At 44.9% G+C, this 20,017-nt stretch overlaps 2 protein-coding genes across 2 annotated transcripts in view; one reads left to right on the top strand and one right to left on the bottom strand.

Moving 5' to 3' along the window:
- SETD3 (SET domain containing 3, actin N3(tau)-histidine methyltransferase) overlaps positions 1-20,017 on the bottom strand; it is a 611,377-nt gene that overhangs the window by 286,784 nt on the left and 304,576 nt on the right. The window lies entirely within an intron of this gene.
- EML1 (EMAP like 1) overlaps positions 17,649-20,017 on the top strand; it is a 121,054-nt gene continuing 118,685 nt past the window's right edge. The window contains exon 1 of the mRNA XM_068192416.1: positions 17,649-17,845. Within this exon, the coding sequence (XP_068048517.1) occupies positions 17,818-17,845 (28 nt within the window). The 5' untranslated portion in view covers positions 17,649-17,817. The remainder of the gene's footprint in view (positions 17,846-20,017) is intronic.

Raw genomic sequence — 20,017 nt, 5'->3', positions numbered from 1 at the left:
ATGCTCCGTGGGATCAAAAGAGAAAGACTTCAACATGAGTCTCTAATACTGATGAATCCACAGAACAGCAATTCTGTAAATGATTAATGAGTCCCTCCATTATTCATGCCTGTGTCAGGTGCTGCCAGGGAAAGTCCCACTGCAATCTGCCATTGCCTGCTTGCTGCTTCACCAGAGCTGCTGCTGCCACAGGTGCAGATGCTCCAGGGATGCAATTTCTGGGCAGTTTTGCTTTGCAGATACTGAATGAAGCATCAATGGCACAAAAGTGCTGCTCAGATACCACTGCCTTTTTATGGGTCTCTTTTGCCATTAGTGAACAGGTTTCAATGTTCACTATGTTTCAGGATATTAATTAGCAGCTTCTGTGGTAAATCATGCAGCACACAAACTTGAAGGACAATAATGGTGTTTCTAGTGGTTAAAACCTAACAAAAATCAAATCTAACAAAAATCTCATCTACCATTTTGTTTGCAGCCACAACAACAAGGGAGGAAATTCCTTTGGAGTCCACACACATAGGAGGAGTCAAATCTTTTCATCAGGACTTCCCCTCAGCTGCAGGATTTTCTCCTCTAACCTAAGCCTTGGGAGGTGAGGTTAGGATGCTCTGCCCAGGAGGGACATTCACAGCTCACCACCACAGCTCTCCTGCCCTGCAGCCAGAGCTCTAATTACCCACATCATTATCCCACCCTGCTGGAAATGTTATCATGGAGTATGGGGATGCACTAGGAAGACTCCTTCCAATGTAGGACAGTGTAATTATTATTGCCATCAGAGACGGGAATGACTAATAAGGACATCCAGAGAACATTTCCTTCATCCTTTGCTCTGTGGCTTCAAAGACAACTTTAAAAGGCATAATTAAGCAGCTCAAGTGCTAACACTGCCTTGGCTCTTTTAGTTAATTTCTTTCCAATATCAAGACACAAAGTGGACAGTAATTTCCCAGCAGGCCAACAGCTCCACCCTTAACGAGCTAATGGATCTTACATCTGCCCACTCTCATGTTTTGCTTTTGCTGTGCATTTCTGATGTTCACTATCCCCCCCTGCTGATTCCAGTGATACTGCCCAGAAGAGGTGAGTGGCCCATTTTCATCTCACTCCAACCCCTCTTTGCAGAGTAGCTCCTCACAGCTACAGAAGAACGCTCAGTTTTGATGACTATCTGCTTGAGAGATTAGTTGGATTAGGCAAGAGATTTGAATGTGCTGGCATGTTCATCACTCAGCACAGGTTTATTCAGCTGTTTTGTAGAGCATGAAATGTTCTTCAAGTCTTACTGGGCCTGCAGAGAGAAAAGCTGGGCATAGCATTGGTGACTATGGCAATTTCTCCTGTGTTACCTTGACCAACCATTCTTGATATGATGACACAAGCTGGCACTGGTATGTTACACAGTGTTCTGTCTTTAAAATATTCTACTTACAACAGTTCCACATAGTGTAGAGTTGTCTTTTTGGGGTTTTATTGAGTTTGGTTTTTTGTTTCGTTGTGTTTTTTTTTTTTTCCTGTAAGGATGACTAAACCCCAGAGAAATGCTATTTAACACATCCATTAGGCTCTCAGAGCATGACCATGGTGTCCTGTCCCTTCCCAGCTCAGCAGTGCTCACACCATCAGTGAACACCAAGGAGCTTTCCCAGCACACCTGTGGTTTAGGTGGTAGCAGAGAAAGGGCTACATCTGCTCTCCCACCCTATGGGTTTCATCATCCCTACCTCTATTAATAGGAAAGATTGACTGCAGCTCACCATTTCTGCTTTTAGTGAATTTCTTCTTGTGGTAGTCCCTGTAGTATCAATGCCAACTTTTAAAAAACAAAAACATGCATATACCTAAGACACAGCTGGGCCCCTAATCCTCATTGTTTCCTAGCATTAATTTTAAAATATGATGATCTTCTCTATTAAAGCAAATATACCTGCTTTAGGTTCTTTTTTTTTCAGTAAAATGCCTTAAAATGAGTTACTGTAAATAAAAAAAAAAATGGAAGGTTAAAAAAAAGAAGAATGTTTAAATAAACCCACACATGCTTTTCTGACCTTCCTGTATTGAAGTCAGCTTTCAAAAATAGCAATGCAGGTGTCTGTGTGTCAAGGGAGGCTGTTAAAATTAATGAAGTAGTACCAACATAAAGGAGGGATAATGAATTTGATTGGTTTTATCACTTCACCCAGTGCTACTGAGAGGTGCCAATCTGTTTGCAGAAGATGTTGCAAGACACTTCCAGGTGCCTAAAGAATTCAGCCAATGTAATACTGAAAATGGGGCAAACCTAATGAGCCTGCTAAAAGATTAATTACATATCCTCTTTCCTACAATGGAGACAAATTAAGCATTGTAATACAGTAGTCAAAACTAGACCAGATATTTTGATGTGACGTGATGAAACCCGACTTTTCTGCTCTCCAGGTGTTTGGATGGGGATTTGAGCAACCTGGTCTGGTGGAAGGTGTCCCTGTCCTTTGTAGGAGGGGAGGAACCAGATGATTTTTAAGGCCCCTTTGAACCCAGGTCTTTCTATGATTCTGGGATTCTGAGCTGCCCAGAAGAAAAGCTCATTATCTGCACAGAACAATGATGGTTGGTAGCAAGAATATGAACCTTTACTGCTCTTGGCGATCTCTTATCACCTGGTTATAAAGACCTCCTTAAAAGTTAATTTAGGCAGAAACCAGTGCAATCTTCTCCAAACAATTAACACTTATAAAAATAGGAAATTTGTTTTTTTTGTTAAAACCCCCTGTATTAATTACTTAATTCTTTACAGAGAGTCAGATCCTGTGTCTGCTTTTTCTGAAACTGCTAAAAAATAGGTGGCAATGCCAATCTGAAAAAGTACAATAAATCTGTGTGTATCCTTGATTTATACGCGGTCATTGCTATGATTAATGTAATATATACATAAGAGAGGGAGTGTAGCGTAGGGATGGGTATACCTGCACTAGTAACTAAAATGTTTTTCAGTAAATCTACTAAGAAGATAATATTAGTAGCTGTAAAAAGAGCAGGTATACTTATGAACTGTTGCATGAAGAAGTAGATCAATTATAACCATGCTCTTAGAATAGCAGAAAATTCATGTATTTATGCCTTTGGTTCATAGATATGTATGCCAGTGTGTGTTACACATACAGCATATAGTTTATATACATATATATGTGCTACACACAGCTCCTATACATATAACTCTAAAATAGTAAAAAAAAGTAATTTCCATAGGTCTAACGTTCAGCTGGTTGGAAGAATGCAATAGCAACTCCATCATGTTCCAGGAGAGGGCAGTCAGATATGTCCACAGGGTTTACAAGCCACTTGTATACACAGAGCATATGTAGGGTAACCTACGAATATAACCTTACAAATATGAACATCCATTTCTGCTTTCATGGCCTTACTGATTGCAGTTCAGACAAAAATACGGTCCTGAAGTTTCCAAACCATCAGTTTGGGATCAAAAATACTCTCCTTAATGTTACAGCCAAAGTTTTCACTGACCTCCTGAATGATGCCTCTTCCAGCAGCTGACAGACATTAAAGCATTTCACAAAGGCAAATTTAAATACTGTGGAGCAGGTGATCCATGGACATTTCTCTTTAGCATGGCTTCTTCAGGAAGTCTTGTGCTTGGGGAAGAAGGACTGTGTTGAATCTTCCCTGCAGCTCAAGCATCCCCACAGCAAGTGGGTAATAGCCCAAGAGTAGCTACGTCACTGGGAATCATCTAAAAGGTGCCATTAATCTCTTTCGTTGTACTAATGGAAGGTGTGAGTCAACCCAAATATTAATTACAAACATGTTCAGTCAAAGTGCTTTGTGCCAAGCAGGCATGGTAATACAGATGAGAGGCTTTGTGTTTTATATTAATTAACTCAACAAGAAAGGCAATTGAAATAAAATGTTTTCAGTTGTGTTTCCCAGTACTAATCAGCAGCTCGTTATCTTTAATCACATCGGCGTTGCTGCTCTTTTCCAGCAGGTGACAGAGGGATTGTGCAGGAGTGTGTGGTGGTGTATGACATGGGTGGGGTGAGTGCAGCAAGGAGAGGATGAGTGGGGAGAGAAACCCCCTGCCCACGTGGAGAGAGCTGAGCTCTGTCACCAGATCCACAACCACCATTGCTGGCACCCACCAGAGGAGCAGATCCAGCCGTTGTCCTGCCATTCCAGCAGCCTGTGCTGCAGCACTGTTGGGCTGAAAGATGAACATTCTCCAGAAGGTCACACGGGCCATGGTCACCGGGCAGGTGGGTCCCAGCCTTCCCTCTCCCCCATCATCCTCACGAGGCACTGGTGACTCTACAGGTGGCACTGAACTCACGGAGATTCTCAAATCTTCATGCATGGTTGTAAAAGGATACCTCACCCTCTAAGGGCCAGTCAAGGCCATAGGAGCTGTATAGGCAGGATGTCCTTTCCAGGACAGCTTGCTTCAGGGTATGAGTACCTCTGGTCCCCTCAGGAGCACGGTGGGGGTATTTAGGCGTGGTGCCTAAATCACTCAATAGTGTCAAGCCTGACAGGGCAATGGCAGTGACAGGGCTCTGTCAAGGCTCTACCCCAGTCCTAGGGGTCTCTCCCTCTGTGCACCATGCAAGGGACCTCCTTGACTCTCCACCTGCGAGTCCAGCTTCCCCAGGGCCAGAGCCAGCATCCACTTAGCTATAAAAGTGTGAGACTTTGAACTCTTACTAAAGTTCTTGTAACTTGTCATTGCCTTCAGTTCATTATTTCCCTACATCTTCATTTCTCCACAGCACAAGGTGGTTACAGGTTAACAGAATGACACCTTGTTAGTTCCTGTAGCTTTTGGGTACCAGATCCAAATGGCCTTTTCTATCTTGAAATCATGGGTTTCTCTTGACTTACTGCTCTATCCTCTAAGCCCCTCATGTCCAATATTGATGTTTCTGTCTCTGTTGTGTGTCGTTCATCACTGCCTTAATAACCTGTGTCACTTTACCATGGAGTTGTATTAATGCCCGTGCTTTCAGAGTAATTTTGGAAACATCAGGTATCTATATGAGTCCCAAAATTTCAAAGTTTGACAGTTTCCCTTATTCTTGTGTGTTTTATATCCTGCAACATTTAGTACTGACAAGATCAATGATGCTACTCAAAAGAACTATTTCTAGGGCTATAGAGATGAGCTTGAAGCAGTGTTTTGCTGTGTTAAATTATATAGTAAGAGACATGTAGGTAGTGGATAACACGGTGTGGATAAGTCACCCAAAATAATTAAATCCTTCTTTGGAAGATCCAAAAAACAAATTAAACCCAGATGCAACCTAGAAAGAGAGCCAGATAAAAAGCCAAGCTTTTGCTGTGGTTCTATAAAATCTCATCCAAGAGTATGAGCTTGCAGAGCCATCCCAAGTCTGAGATTTTATAGAATAATAGAATGATTAGAGTTGGAAGGGACCTTAAAAATCATCTAGTTCCACCCCCCCTGCCATGGGCAAGGACACTTTTCACTAGGCCAGATTGCTCAGGGCCCCGTCCAACCTGGCAATGTATGTATGTATCTGAATCACTGCTAAGAAGAGATAGCAGTGCTAGCTACTGCCAGATTCCAGATGAAAAAGCTCAGTACAATGCAAACGCAGATGATCAGCAGGATAAACTCTAGCGACAGAACACCAAACATGAAATTCTCCTTTTGGGCATTAAAAATCCACAGGGGAATGTACCTGGTCTCTGACCAGGCTGTGTTACCCACTATTGGGTATTGGCCCAGTACCCTGAGAGCTGGTGGCAAATCTTCTACTGAGCTCAGTTCTTCCTTGCCCAGCTGCTGGGTGGCTGCCCAGGCCCTGGACAAGCAGAGAAGAGTCTGTGCAAACAGGCTGGGCTAAGCCTGGAAATGGTCCCTGCCACGAAGGCACGTGTCCCTGCAGAGAGCCGCTGGGCAACACTGCAGCACCACATGGCCCTCAGACAGAGAAACCAGGCTCAGCAGCCTCAGCTTTCACATGCTGCAAAAATGATGGGAAAAGTGAAACCTATATTCTTTCCTGCTCAAAACCCAAGATGCATAAAGCTGTGTTTGAAAGCCCTTGGGATCCTGTGGTTCAGATCACCTCAATTAATGTTCCTGGAGTTAATGTCAGTGAATCTCCATCCTGCTGCAGGCTGACTTGCTTTGTGATGGATTCAGTACATATCGTATGAGCATGTGTTACATCAGGCCGATCTTCCAGAAAGGTTACACCTTTTTGTTCCCTTTTTTCCCCCCCAATTGATTTGTTAAGAATAAATACAGCTTGTCCAATATCTGGTAAGTACATAAATCTAACTGCTTATTTGTTCCTCCTATTTTTGGAGAACCTCTGCAACTTTTTCATAAATGACCATCACTGCTATGAAAAGCATGGGGTAAATGACCACCAGAAATAGTTGTCAGGGATCAAGAACTGAAAATCCTACACATGCTGGAGCACCAGCCACAGCCGGAACACCTCTGTTTGGATGCCTGTGATGTACTTCAGGTTTCTTGGCCGTACTGTTGGATGCCATGTAACACTGGGGGTCAAGTTCACTCCTGGCACAAGTTCAATGAAATCAAATCATCTGCCTTTGGGTTATTGGTGCTGCACCAGGGACTAATTTGGCCCTTGGTGTTTCATTTCGATCGTATTCAGTTTGAATTAGTATTGATCATTTCACACAGCAGGCAGGCTTTACAAACAGGAGTTTTCTCTCCACCTCCTGCTGTGTGTCTCCCCACATGTCTTCCTCCATCTTTGAAAAATTATTCTCTTTAGTCCTATTGTATCTGTGGGAAGTATTCATCAACGGAGAGAGAAACGTGGATTAGCCTCACAGCTGCTCGCCTCCCTGCTATGCAGTGCAGTGAGGCTGAGGAGTTTTGCCACAGGAAACAGTAGCAGAGAGCACTGTTGATGTAGATAGAAGTAAAAAGTCTGCCCTGAGGACAGCTTGTCAAATGAAACCTCCTGTGTCATTAATTACAGTTCCAAGGTGCAGATGAAATATGTATGTGATAGAAGAGGTTTGCCTTTTAATGTATTATTTGAGCAAATTTTTAAAGAGACAGCATCAAGCCAAGCCTTCTCATCACACACAGAGGGTCTTCTGTTCTTGTTGCTTGTACACTCTTGTCATTTCATTCCTACAATGAAAGAGTAGTTCTGGTTACACCTCCAAAGACTGACTTCTTCCTGGGAAGCCTACAGGAAGTGCTCTAACACTGACAGACTGTTTGTGGCCACATCAGCTCTCACATCAATACTGAGAAGTATTACAGTAATCCCAAAGTAATTTTATTTGTTAGAGATTTACAACTAATTAAATGGAACTGCATACAAAATTTAAAAAGCATATTGTGAAGAACTATAATTAGGCTCTAGTTAGTATTTTTGTGTTTCATATCACAAGTGTAACAAAATCTTTGATGAAAACAGACCATGTTTGGCTGTAGAAGTACCCCAAGGTCTCTGCCAGGGCAGGAGCTCCAGAGACAGGAGCAGTGAAAAAGTTGTATAATTATATAAGCTCCCACCCGAGGCAGGTTATAAGATGGAACTTTGCTGTCTACAGAGGGAAACTGAGGCAGAGAGAAATCTAACCTTTGGTTAGTGTTGGAGAGGCGACCCCTGGCAGAGCCAGGAACTAAACTTAGCCCGCTGAGTCCTGGCGGCAGCAGCCCTTTCCCCGGGACAGGCTGCATTCCTCCGCCGAGCAATAAATAGCAGCCAGCAGGGAAAAGGGAAGGGAGAGCAGGGAGAGCTCGGGGCTCTCCTCTGAGATTGGCGATGACCTGGCAAAGCAGGGAAATGGCCAGGGAGGAGGATTCACAGCTGGGGAAGCTGTGCCTCCCTCCGCTGAGCAGTGCGGGAGGGGGACAGTGGAGGCAGGAAGGTGAGGATGATTAGGGTGGCTTCGAGAAACGAGAGATGTGTTCTCAGCTTCCTCCAGGGAGGGCTGAGCCCTGCAGAGCGTGAGGCGCAGCACTGCCTGCGGCTCAGGGCATCGGTGGGCGCTGGGCAGGCTGCCTGCCAGGAGTGGAGCCTGAAGCCCTGCAGTGCTAGTGAGCACTGGTTTGCTTCTCCCTATTTTTCTCAGCTGCAATGACTCCTTTTTCACACCCAGGCTCTCTAGCACGCCCAGCACATCCCAGCAGTCCCCCACGGGCCTCCAGCAGCCTCCACCTCAGTACTGCCTGACACGGCAGCCTCCCATTTTGGATCCCCGCCTTCCTCTTGTGTCCGTGTAACGCTGCCTGTGCCGCTGGCAGGGATGGAGGTGGAACGCGCAGGGCAGCTCTGGGGCTCTGCGTGTGTTCACGGCCACCCTGGCCACACACAGTGACTGTGGGTCACACTGCCACCTGCCTCTTCACAGTATGGAAAAGCGTGACCCTCAACCACGCCGACTTCTCCTCTTTAAAGAGTCCCAGATGCTTTCTGGAAGCTGTAGGAACTTTCATGTCCTGTGAACCTCATTTTTACTTGGAACCAGGGACATGGGGTGAGGATTTATTACCAAAGGCACTGTACAAATCTTGTTTCTTGAGGAAATAGCAATGAAAAAGAATATTTAAATGGCAAGAAAGCACTGGGACAACTTCTGCATCTAGATAGGTGGATGGGAGTCTTGGTTATTTCAGTGCCAAGGGCCATGAGCCTTTCCAAGGGCTTAACTTTTATCTGGCAAAGATGTGGCTGGCCTGGCTGTGCCACAGGGAGGAGCGGGGAAGGGAGCCATGACCTTTTAAAAATGAGCAGATTTCTGAATGCATGTGTGCTAAAAGGAAAAGCTCACTTTGCTTTCTCTCCCTTCCCTTCCCTCTCTGAAAAACTCAGCTCTAAGGAAAAACCTTCTCTGCAAATGGAAATACAATTGCCACATTGCCCTTTGCAAGAGAAACAACTTGACATTTGACCACACGTGGAATTTCCTTGGATGTGGGCTCTGATGCAAGACAAATTTCTCTTAGGCTTCTGCTGCTTTCTAAATTCAAGGAAAAGAATATCAATGGTGGCTTAATTCTCAGCTCTGCAGCCTTTGGGGTTCTCTGGTCTATTCCACACCAAGTTTAACATCTTGTCATTAATAAGGTTTAGTAACATTTAGGTATAATATTGCAATAAAATGTTACTGACTATACACTGATACTGTACTTCAAGGCCAGGATCCCTGATTAGTGCACAGTAGCTGCTGCAGGGATGGCCCTTCAGCACATCTGGATCTGCTCTGCACATATAATGATGATTTTATGTGCCAGCCCTGTTCATTAGCTGTAAACCAGGTTTTCAGAGGCAAGCATTCACCTGCTACTTCTAATTCCTGTCATTTCTGTGGATTAATAAAAGATTGATGAGGAATAGATCCGGGATAAAGCAGAACTACTGGCTTGGGTTTGTGCTGGAGGAGAGTAAAAGAACAGTATAGACAAGGCATCACTGAAAACTGCAAGAGGCAGCCCTGGGGAATGTCAAGAGGCAGAAACAACCCTGGCTCTGCCTGAGATGAGAGTCCTTAGGTTTGTTTAACTGCATGTGAGAATGCTGGCGTTGGCCTCATTGCTCCAGTGAGGGTACATTGCCTGTGTGCAGGAAAGGCAGAGGGGGAAATTCCATCCCCGCATACTCCCTGGATCAGAATTGGAGAGAAATAAGGAAAAAGCAGCTCCATGCATCAAATTAAGAAACTGCAAGGAAGCTTGTCCCTCCAATTTTAAAGCATAAATTGTTTGATCTGGTCTTGCTGAATGCCTCCATCTTCCAGAGCAGGCTGGGACATTTGTTCATATATTGAAAGAAGCACTTGCTGCTGGGCTGCTGCGTATCTCAAGAATGGTTGTAAGATATTTCAGTCACAGAAGTGATTACAGCTTACCAGAGAGCAGCCAGGTGGACACCAAACAAATCACAAAGCTGCCACAGCTCTGTGGTGATGCAGCAGCTGCAGCCAGGCTGGCAAGTGTCCAAAGGGCATTCCTGGACCAGCTGCAGCACTTTAGTACTCTGAGGCAGAGGTTTTGGGTAAGTGAGAGGATGTCACACACTTAAAGCCTCATTTCCAGCAGTCCTGCAGCAGCTGTACCTGTCCAAAACCCCAAGAGATCAGTGCCAGATCAGCCCATCCCAAAACAATATTTTTCCATACATTCACACTTACTTATAATAAAAAAGAATAATAAAAGTTGTTACAAGGAAACAGATATTTTAAAAATATTTTTTTTATAACCATAAGCAAATTAGACTTCCATGTTTGCAGGCAGCACTCCAAACTGACTGATTTAGTGAATTATTTCCTTTGCCTCCTGGGGAACAGGGGCCAGGCTCACCTACTACCATGCCACAGACTCACAGGATGACCCCAAGAAAGTCACTTAACCCCCTTCCAGGATTTCCTCATCTCCCTGCTGACAGGGGGGATTCTGATTCCTGTCAGGAGCCTGAGCTCAGCTCCAATGCAGTCCCTGCTCTGCACCTTAGCCCAGGCTTGCCACCCCCAAACCCAAGAGTCTGACCACACCAAGGCAGTCTTGAATTTCTTCATGAGACAGCTAGAGATGTCTGTAGTGAAAAACATCAATATCAGAAAACCTAAACCAAATCTATCCAGTTTTCAATGAAAACAGATTGAAAAAATTACTTATGTGCTACTTAAGCAGCCACAAGCAATCTTTCCCTTTAACCCCAGCAACGTGCCTCACCCACAACGTGACTTAGAGAGGTTACTTAAGTGGTAATAATCTGCTTAATTCACTGTTCCCAAGGAGTCTTGTCCTCTTTTCAGAAATTGCCAACAAGGTCACCACTTCCGTTAATTGTGCCTGTGTTTGTTATAAGACGGAGGCGGCTCCAAGTGACTAAGGATGGAAACTCCTCCCAGATCATTCCTGTTGTCAAACACTGGTGACAAATGTTTGCAGAAAAGCAAATGAACATGGGTTGTAAAGGGCACCATGTTACAAACTTCACAGACACTCTAATTTTCTCTGTTGGTCACCTCTGATTCCATTATCAGTTTCTTAATCAATTCTGTCTCCTAGCATGGCAGAACTTCACTCAGTGTCCTGGGGACAGCAATTGCTTTGCTAGACAAAGTCAGCTGGACAGATGATCAGCTGGACAATTATCAGATCAGATCTCTCTGGTGCTTTGTTTCTGTTGCTGGTAATTCCCAAAAGCATAGTTTGCTCCTGTTCCAAATTTGGAATGAGAGCCTGATCTCTTGGTTACCTGTTGTGGCTAACCTTGGCCAGTGACAATTTTAACATCTTATTTTCAGCTTGGTTAGAACATCTTTCTATGCTTGACATAGCACAGAGCAGGGACAAAGTCTTGGAGATGAAAATGGAAATGAGATGTAATTTGTCTGAAGGTAGGACTTTGGCTGAAGGTAGGTGTTTGGCTGTTGCAAATATTCCACCTTGGTTATGTGCTCTCTTTATGCCTTGGTTATGTGCTCTAGAAGGGACTGCTTCTAGTATAGGTAGGTGAAGGTGTGATCTCTCTCTGACCTGCAGTGGACAGAGGATGCTTTCACTGCCTCAAAACAAATTTCAGAGTTCCTAGGATGAGCCAATAATTCAGTGTGGCTGACACCTCACCTTCCTTTATCACCAAACTGGTATCTGTGATCACAGACAGCTGCAATTAGTCCCCAGAGCACTGAGAGTACACGACGAGCACTGTGGCCTTTGCCTCCCTAAAGGATGACACTCTGCCTCTGTAATTGCTCTCGAGATTTTCCAGCTCTGAAACCTTTGTCAGCTAACCTTGGATATACAAGCTGTCTAGGGAAGTTATTGATTCCTCTTGTCTCCACCTCCTCCCTGCCCAGTGAGACTGATTTATAGGAATTTTGGTAGGAACCACTAAAATCCTGGCAGAGCTCATTAATCTGTGAATCTTTAAAAGACTTCCCTCCTTGCAGAGACCATCTGTTTGCCTGAGTGCTTTTTCTGCAGTTGCCAAATCAGGTTTGCAAGACTCTTACCTTTTCCTCAAACCCACCACATGACACTGTAATATTTACATTCAGGGCTCAACACTTTTTCCTACCAGATCTGTGCAGAGCAAATGCAGCTTTGTTCATCTGTGCGAGACTAAAACCCAGTAAAATAAACAGCAATAATGCCCCTAAAAGCAGCAAGATCAGACTGAATCATATAATTTCTCTTGGCTTTTTATGTTCATTGGGAGACAATTCAGTAACACCTCAAACCTCTGCAGAGGGAACTGCAAATAACTGTAATTACAGCATGAAAATCTACCATGTATTGATGGAAAAGAGCTTTGGCCTATGTCCCCTGTTCTGGGTGATTCCTGCAAAGCTGGCCAGCAGAGAGACACTCATGTTTGTCAGCAGATGCCAAAAGCTGGGCTCATGCGGTCATGCTCACCTTTTCTCCAACCTTGTGCAAATGCATCTCACTTGTGTGCCATAGCAGGCTCATTTTGGCTCAGTGTGTCAGGGGACATTGCCAGCAAGAACTGTAGCAGCTCAGAAGCCAGTTTTGTCTTTCAAATGTAGCTTTTTGGTTTCTTCACATAATTGCATTGGCCTTTCATAACTCCCCCCCAGAGAATGCAACCTTTTATAAATTAGATGGGATGAAAATGCTACCAAGATTCAGACTATCATTTAATTTCTTCTTTAAGATAAATCCTCTTCTGAATCTTTGGTCTTCTTATTTTATTTTCTGTATATTTGCACATTTGCATAAAGTATTTTCTCTGTGAGCTAGAAATTTTCACTGGTAAGGTTCACATTTCTTGGAGACAGCAGGAATTCCTTCCCCATTTTCTTTTTCAATGTGCAAAATTATTTTCCCTGCTGCTGGATTTGTGTCACCTGACATAGTTAATCTTCTAATCTTCTCTCTAGGGTGACATCAGAGGAGATGATGGAGACATTTCCTTTCTTGAAAACAAAGCTCAGATTCAATTTTTACTAGTGAAAATCTTGCTAATAACATTAAAAAATAGAGATAAATGCAAAATTGTGACAGTTATTTTGGGGGGCTGCCATTACTTTTATATTTGTTGCTTCCTAGAGGGCTGTTTTATCTGTCAGCTGTATCTTGCCTATTTTTACTCACTCTTCCTTCTCTGGATGAACACACATGAGATCTTGTCAGAGCATCAGCTCCTCTTGAAGTTGCATTATTACACTCCCCATCCATCAAGTTGAAATGCCAAGAGAATGTGTCAGAAAACAATAATGAAATAAAATTCCAATAACTGGGACTTCCTGGGCACTCTGCTTGCTGACCCTGGCTGCTTTTCCTTCTGCTGGTTTCTGTACAGAGGTTCAAGCCCATCTGAGCAGCAGCTCCCTCCTCTGCCTCACGTACTCAAGGCACAGCCTCCCGCTGGCCCTGGCTTTGGCCCCCTGATCCCATAGGTACATCCAGGACCTCACCAAGGCCCCGTCAGTGACTCAGGAGATGTGGGGCTGACAGTGGGGCTGGTGGTGGCCGGCCAGCACGCTCCCCTCTTGCTTCTCTGCCCTGTAACTGGGTGCAATCCAAAAGCTGGGGTCAATTTTACCCCTTATATTAGAGGACAGACAGGCACATTCTATCCCCATGACTGCAGGGATTTTCAAGGGGGAAAAACGTGTCTTGGCTAAGAAATTCCTAACATTTTGGGCTCTTCAGTGCTCTGAGAGGAGGTCATCCACATCCTGATGCCAATCTGCTTATATCAGCCTGCAGTTTCTCTTCCAGCCCTGTCCTTCCCCTCCCCCTCCCTGGGCTGTGAACCCTCTGTACACAACAGTCAGAAATCTCTTCACACGGCAGGAAAAAACCCAAGGGTATTTGCATAAATTAGAAGGGAGAAGCGCATTTCAGCCACTCTCTCTTTAAACTGCATGGAAATCACGCTGATGGGAGATAGAAACGCCTGCCATAGCAGGCAGTAAGGCGCTCGCTTCAATCTCACGGAAAATTGCAGGTTTAATAATCAGATCTGACTTGGTTAGCTAAAGAAATAATTCTCACTTCTCGTGATTTCCCTCTGTCAGGAGAGAGAAAGGCAGAGGGAAGCAGAACAACTCACCCATGCCCCTGCAGCAGTGCTGGGCTTAGCAAAGCTCTTCCACCAGTAATGTCAGCAGGCAGCCAGAGTCTGGCAGGGCCTGAATCCCACCGTGCTCCTGCTCTTCCTCCAAGGTTTGGATGAGGCTGCTCCACCCATGGCTGAGCAAGAGGCAAGTCAGCAGTAGCAAAGGCTCTGGTTCAGCTGGGAGCTTTTAGGTGGATCAGGCTCTTTTCACAGCCAGATTGCTGTGTCAATCAGGTAGCGGGGAAAATTATGACCTCCCCATGGGATTTAAAATCTTAAAGCCCAGATTTTCCATTATATTTAAGCACTTAGATCAGGCACAGATCAGATGGGATGTGTAAACATGTAGATGAGAGACAAAGTCCCACTACATATCTTACTCATGTAGCTGGCAATATTTGAGCTCTAAGATGACTGTGTATTTGAACCCTGCACCAAGGTTTCCTCAAATTTTCTGTCTTTCCTCAGGCATATCAGCTCAGCTTGGCACTATCAGGACTGGCCTTGAACATGTCCAGGGATGGCACATCCACAACATTCCTGGGCAGATAATTCTTCCTGGAAATCTCCAGAGAGGGGACACCATAGCAGCTGCTTAAGTATTTCAAGATGCAGCAGGAAAATGCATCTGTCTTCCAGAGAGGACTAAATGGTCCAGGAAAATCTTCTTTAGGAAATACTCCAGTGACTTCCTTCCATACATTGCATTTACTACCCCACTCATGGTACTTGTCATGGATTTATGCAGACAGCTGTCTGTCAGGGAGTAGAATAAAGCAGAGAGATTTATAAATGCTTCTCTCTTCATGTTGAGGAAAAAGCATCCTTCAGGTTTCTTGAAAAGCCTAAGTGAGAGCAGTTATTGGCAAATATTTAGCCCATTTCTCCTGTTAGTGTAATACCTGCTGAAATAATATGTCCTTTACCTGTCACACTTTATTGTTTATTTCAATGTTTGACATTTGCCTTTTTTGCTATGACAGACACCAGGCTTATTCATAAATGTCCAAAACTTTCTCTGTCAGACTTAAATTTTCCAGGCTTGGCCTTTTTCCAGGAGCAAACATGGCTCTTCTCTTTTCAGGCTGAGAAATGGGGGAAGGTAAAAGAAATACTCTGTTTTAACCAAAGAAAAAAAAAAAGTCTTAAAATTTATCAAAACCCAGCATTATAACTAAAGTATCCAGGGATCAAAGCTATTTTTTGATTGAAGTATCCACATCAAAAGAAGGTGTTTGTTTGTGAGTATTGTTGTAAGTTGATTTGTTCAACTTTTGACCTGCTTTAGTGTTTCACTGAAGAGCTCTCCCAAGGCCAAATCCTAGTAAGGGCTCTGGCAGATGAGCTTTTGCCAACTTTGCTGTAGTAATTTAAGATATATTTGTCCTTCCCCCTCAGTCTCTGCTGGCTTCTCTGCCCCTCTCCCAGAAGATGTGACCACCTGCAGCAGACGTGGCCATGGACAATGTAATGGGGGTTACTGAGGCAGGGGCTTCTTAAATTCCTCTGAAGGACAAGATAGAGCTGAGACACCAGTCTGGGATTTGGCATGCCTTCCCTGCAGGCACTTGTCCAGCTCTGCCAGAGGGCTCTAACCTTCAGTGGAGGAGCACCAGCACACAGCTGTGAGAGGTAACTTCAAAACCAGCTGCAGCTGTTTGCTCCGAATACAAGGAGGAATGGTGAGCCCTAAATCCTGCAAATACTTATGCATGTGTTTCTAACTGTGAGCAGTTCCAGGAACTTCACTGGGGCTTGAAGTTAAATTGGCACATAAATGCTTGCAGAGCTGGGAGCCTGCATTTCCACAGGGTCGAGCTAAGAAAGCTTTGATTGTCACACATTGGAGCAATATGTCTCTGCAGTCAGATGACACTGCAAGAAAAGTCCCCCAGTCTGGTTTAGGCCTTCTTCCTTTCCCAGATGCATACTGAGATCAAGACCAGACATCTCCCTGACTGCCAGAATAGCTAGTGGCCCCTCCCTGGGTCTGTGGGTGGCAGCAGGATGGAGAGGTTAGGCATGATGCCTGGCACTTCTCCTCTTTGTACAGCCTCCTCGGCAGAGAGCACAGCCTGAGGCTCTGCTCCTCCTCAGAGCTGCCCTCCAGGTGAGCCTTACACCGGTGAATATCTCCATGGTGCTGCATGAGCCGATTGGGAAGCAGGCACTGACAAGGGCTGCCCTGACAGAACTGTGCCAACAGAGCCTCATGCTGGCCAGACACTTCTGGCTCTGCTTGCCCAACCCTGTGTAGGCAACCCGAGGAATGGTTTTGGGAACATGTCACAATCCACTTTTGCAGCTATTTTTGCTTCTTAGTCAGAGGCCTGACATCCTGAATTGAATCCATGGCTAGCTGTGCTGCTGAGTAACCAGCAGAGTATAAAAAGGCTTCTCTTCAGAGAGAGCTCAGGCAGAGCCAGCAGTGCCAGCCTTTGGGTGCTTAGACTGAAGCATCTGAGTGAAAACAGCCCACATTTTCAGAGGCGCTGGGCACCCTGAGCTCCTAGTATACTTCATGTAATTTATGTTATTTTTTTTTTTCTTCAAGGCATTTTGAAGGAAGGTATTCCCGATGGCTCATTTCCCCCAGGGGCTGTCTGGCCACATGGTCTGGAAGTGCTTCCCAGAGACTGCCCCCCATGGAGCCCCCCTTGCCTCCTCCCAGCCCTCCCTCCGGCTCTGGGTCTGAAACCCCGACATTTGGGAAGGGCTCAGACACTGAAGGTCTGAGTCAGGCAAAGCCCAGACTGCTCCTGACTGTTCCCAGGACAAAAAGTGGCAGCAAATGAGCACCCCCCGGGTGCTGAGGCTCCCACCAGGTCCCGCACATCTCTGCCAAGCCCAGCCTGGCTCTAACGCTGCCAGAGCCTTTGCTTGCACTTCATTAAGGTGCCTAATGAGCACACCAGTGTGCAGGGGTACTCTCCACTGACTGTGCGAGTCTGGGAACCTCATATCCAACTAATCCCACATAAACATTTTCAAAGATTAAAAAAATAACTTGTAGGAGCAGCCACTAAACTGGCATTAAAGTGGCATAGTTTAAGCAAGAAAAGTCATGAAGTTACAGAGAAAATTGCACTGACAATATTATTATAAACTACGAAACAGCCTTTAGTAACAGCGTCACAAAACAATTTCTCAGCTATTACAATATAAACAAAGACCTTTTTTTTCCTCCGTCCTTAAAGAGATACACCCTGGCTTCTGTCCCCCTTTCCAGCAGTGTTTGTACTCGGACCCTGCAGAAGGAGAAGGTACAGAGCAAGATGTCAGAGCCTATTCCCCAGCCCATCAGCTGCCCCCGCAGCCCCCCGGGAAGCAGCAGAGCCCTGCGGGGTGGCTCCCACCACCAGCCCCACCGCACCGCAATTAGCTCTGTTCTCCCGCGCGGATTTGCGGCTTAGCTCTTAAGAGCCGTTTCATAAATATTCGATGGCCTTTCCGACAGGGTAATGTGCCTCTGTGACATTAAAGAGGAAACTCTGCGAAGGGGAGGGATGACAACAAATTTATCCACCAATAGCACACTCTTTTGGCACAAAAGCACATTCTTATCTTTACATCCCATAATGAGAAGGCAGGGACGGGACTGTTGCTACAGCTCTCTGGGTGGGTAGATGTGGAGTGCAAGAGAAGGGTGCCTGTAAACTGTAAGATATTTTTTCCCCCTTGCCTTTGCAAGGAGAAGGACCCGCGCTTGTGGTCCTGCAGTGGCTTTCCTGAGCCCCCGGTGAGGAGGACTTCTCGCACGATGTCAGACTGCGAGGGACTGCCTGTGGGTAAGCGCCAGATTTATATTTACCCCAGTGTCCTGCCGACTGGCTCACAGTCTCAGATTGCACAGTCACACGCGAAGCCGCTTGCTTTCGAAGGGAGCCGGAGCCGCAGCAGGGAGAGGAGAAACTCCCTGAAACCACTGCAGATCCTGGTGCGGTGCCTTACGAGTCCGTGGAGGGCTGGTGAGGGTGGTAGCGCCTGCATCTTCTCTGAAGGCACAGGGGCTGGGTAGGAAGAAGGGCTCTGGGATTCAGGCTGACGGACTGAAGGGTCGGTATCTGCAGGGATGATGGCATCGGTGTGTGCAGTCGTGAGCTCACTAAGGAGAGTTTGTGGGGATGGGTGCTGCAGGATCAGGCGCTGTGTGTGTCCTGTTTGTTCCTTGATAAACCTTCCTGGATGGTAACGGACACAGCCAGGGCAGATAAATGTAATGCAAAGGCTTTATTTGCTGAAAGGAAATAGAAATGTACATTATTTTTTAAATAAGTGCATCACACACTTTGCCTGTATCTGGGAAGGAATCCTGTACTAGAGCTTTGGGCTGTATCTGTCAAACTTCACTAAGCAGAAGAGCATGTCAGCAAAGAAGCATGTTTCTCAGCTCTTTTTAAAAAAATTCTATAGGAACTGTAAATATTATCTAGGCTGCCTGTACAAAAGGAAATTTGTCAAAATGATAGCCTAATTCTCTGCCAAGGCATTTTATTAATAAAGAGATGGACTACTGGAAATACCTTTTATTTTTTATTTTACCATGGCAAGCATTTATCTTTTCACATTAATATGCATATGCAACATGTACTATGTAGCACTCCTGTTCTATTGGTCTGTGAAGGCTGTGCATCAAAGATGAGGTTCTGGGCTAAAAAGTGTGGTTGGAGAAGAAGAGGCTGCTGCAGTGTTTTTGTTTTTTCCTCCTCTCTCTGCTTCCATTTTACAGAGCAAATCCCAAGTCCAAAACGGCACAGTCATAACTAGAGTGGAAAAATATAAATTATGTATATGGTGCAGGGTGAGTTGCACCATGCACAATTCCATGGGCTGTTGCTATCAGCTGAAGACAGGAGAGATGAAAATGGGTATTTCCTGCTTTTCTGCTCAAATGGGTGAACTGTTAACCAGCAAAGTTTCGCTTCTACAGGCTTTGATTTTAAGGGCCTGGCCACAGTTTGCTTATTAAGCACTCTGAGTTGGGGGTGGGATATTTCAGGGTGACAGTATCAGTATCAGCTGGCATCTGATATTAATGATGAAACTGATATCAAGAGTGCATGGCATCTTGTGTGCAGAAATTATTGATATCTCAATTACCTATACTGCTGAAAGGACCTTCGAGTTTTCTTCCAGAAAAACATTCATGGATGCATTGAGAGAAGAAAGCAATTTTCTATGGGCAGGAATGAAAATTGAAGTGATGTTTAGATGTGGATTAGAAATGTGCCAGAAACAGAGCAAAGGTTTATTTCTCTATTCTCCCATACTGCCCAACCCTGCTTCCAGGCCTGTTCCCAGGAAGCAGGGCTCACCTTGCCCCATGCCAGATGCAACCAACCTGTCCCAAGGGACACCTGCTTCATGGACCTGGAAAAATATTCTGGTTCCTGTACTTACAGATGTGTGGATGCATATATATTAATATAAAAATATGCACCAAACCAGCAGTGGACAGAGAAATGATGGTACTCTATCAGAGCTATTAAGCAATCTTAGTGAACCAGTTGCTGACAGCTTGCTTTTCATGTCAAGGAATTTTGAAATAATTTTCTTTGTGGCTATTGCTTTTTCACTAGCTAGGTCAAAGTTTAAAATTTTAGCAGTTTAAAACTTAACACTCCATAAAAAGAGTTGCAAAAAATCATCATCAAATCTTCTAATACACTGCTTACTGTTCACTAGTGCAGAAATGCCCCTTTGCTGAATCCAATGAGCACAGCAAGTCTGGAACTGTACTTCCAAAATCCTTGATTTTGAATGAAGCCAGATAATACAGCTACAAAAAGTTGGTGCAGTGACAGATATCATTAGCACTGCAATGTGGCTGCAGTCCAGAGCCCTGCTTCGAACACAAACTCTACAGCCCTGTGCATGCGCCCGTGTACGCACATGCACACGGCTATAAATAAGTTTAGCCAAAGCACAATATTAGTGTCAAGTGTATGTACTGCTTCAGT

This window comes from Anomalospiza imberbis, chromosome 6 (genome assembly GCF_031753505.1).
Source record: "Anomalospiza imberbis isolate Cuckoo-Finch-1a 21T00152 chromosome 6, ASM3175350v1, whole genome shotgun sequence".
NCBI lineage: Eukaryota > Metazoa > Chordata > Aves > Passeriformes > Viduidae > Anomalospiza > Anomalospiza imberbis.
The sequence above is the reverse complement of the archived record's forward strand: the minus strand, read 5'-3'. Positions and strand labels throughout refer to the sequence as shown.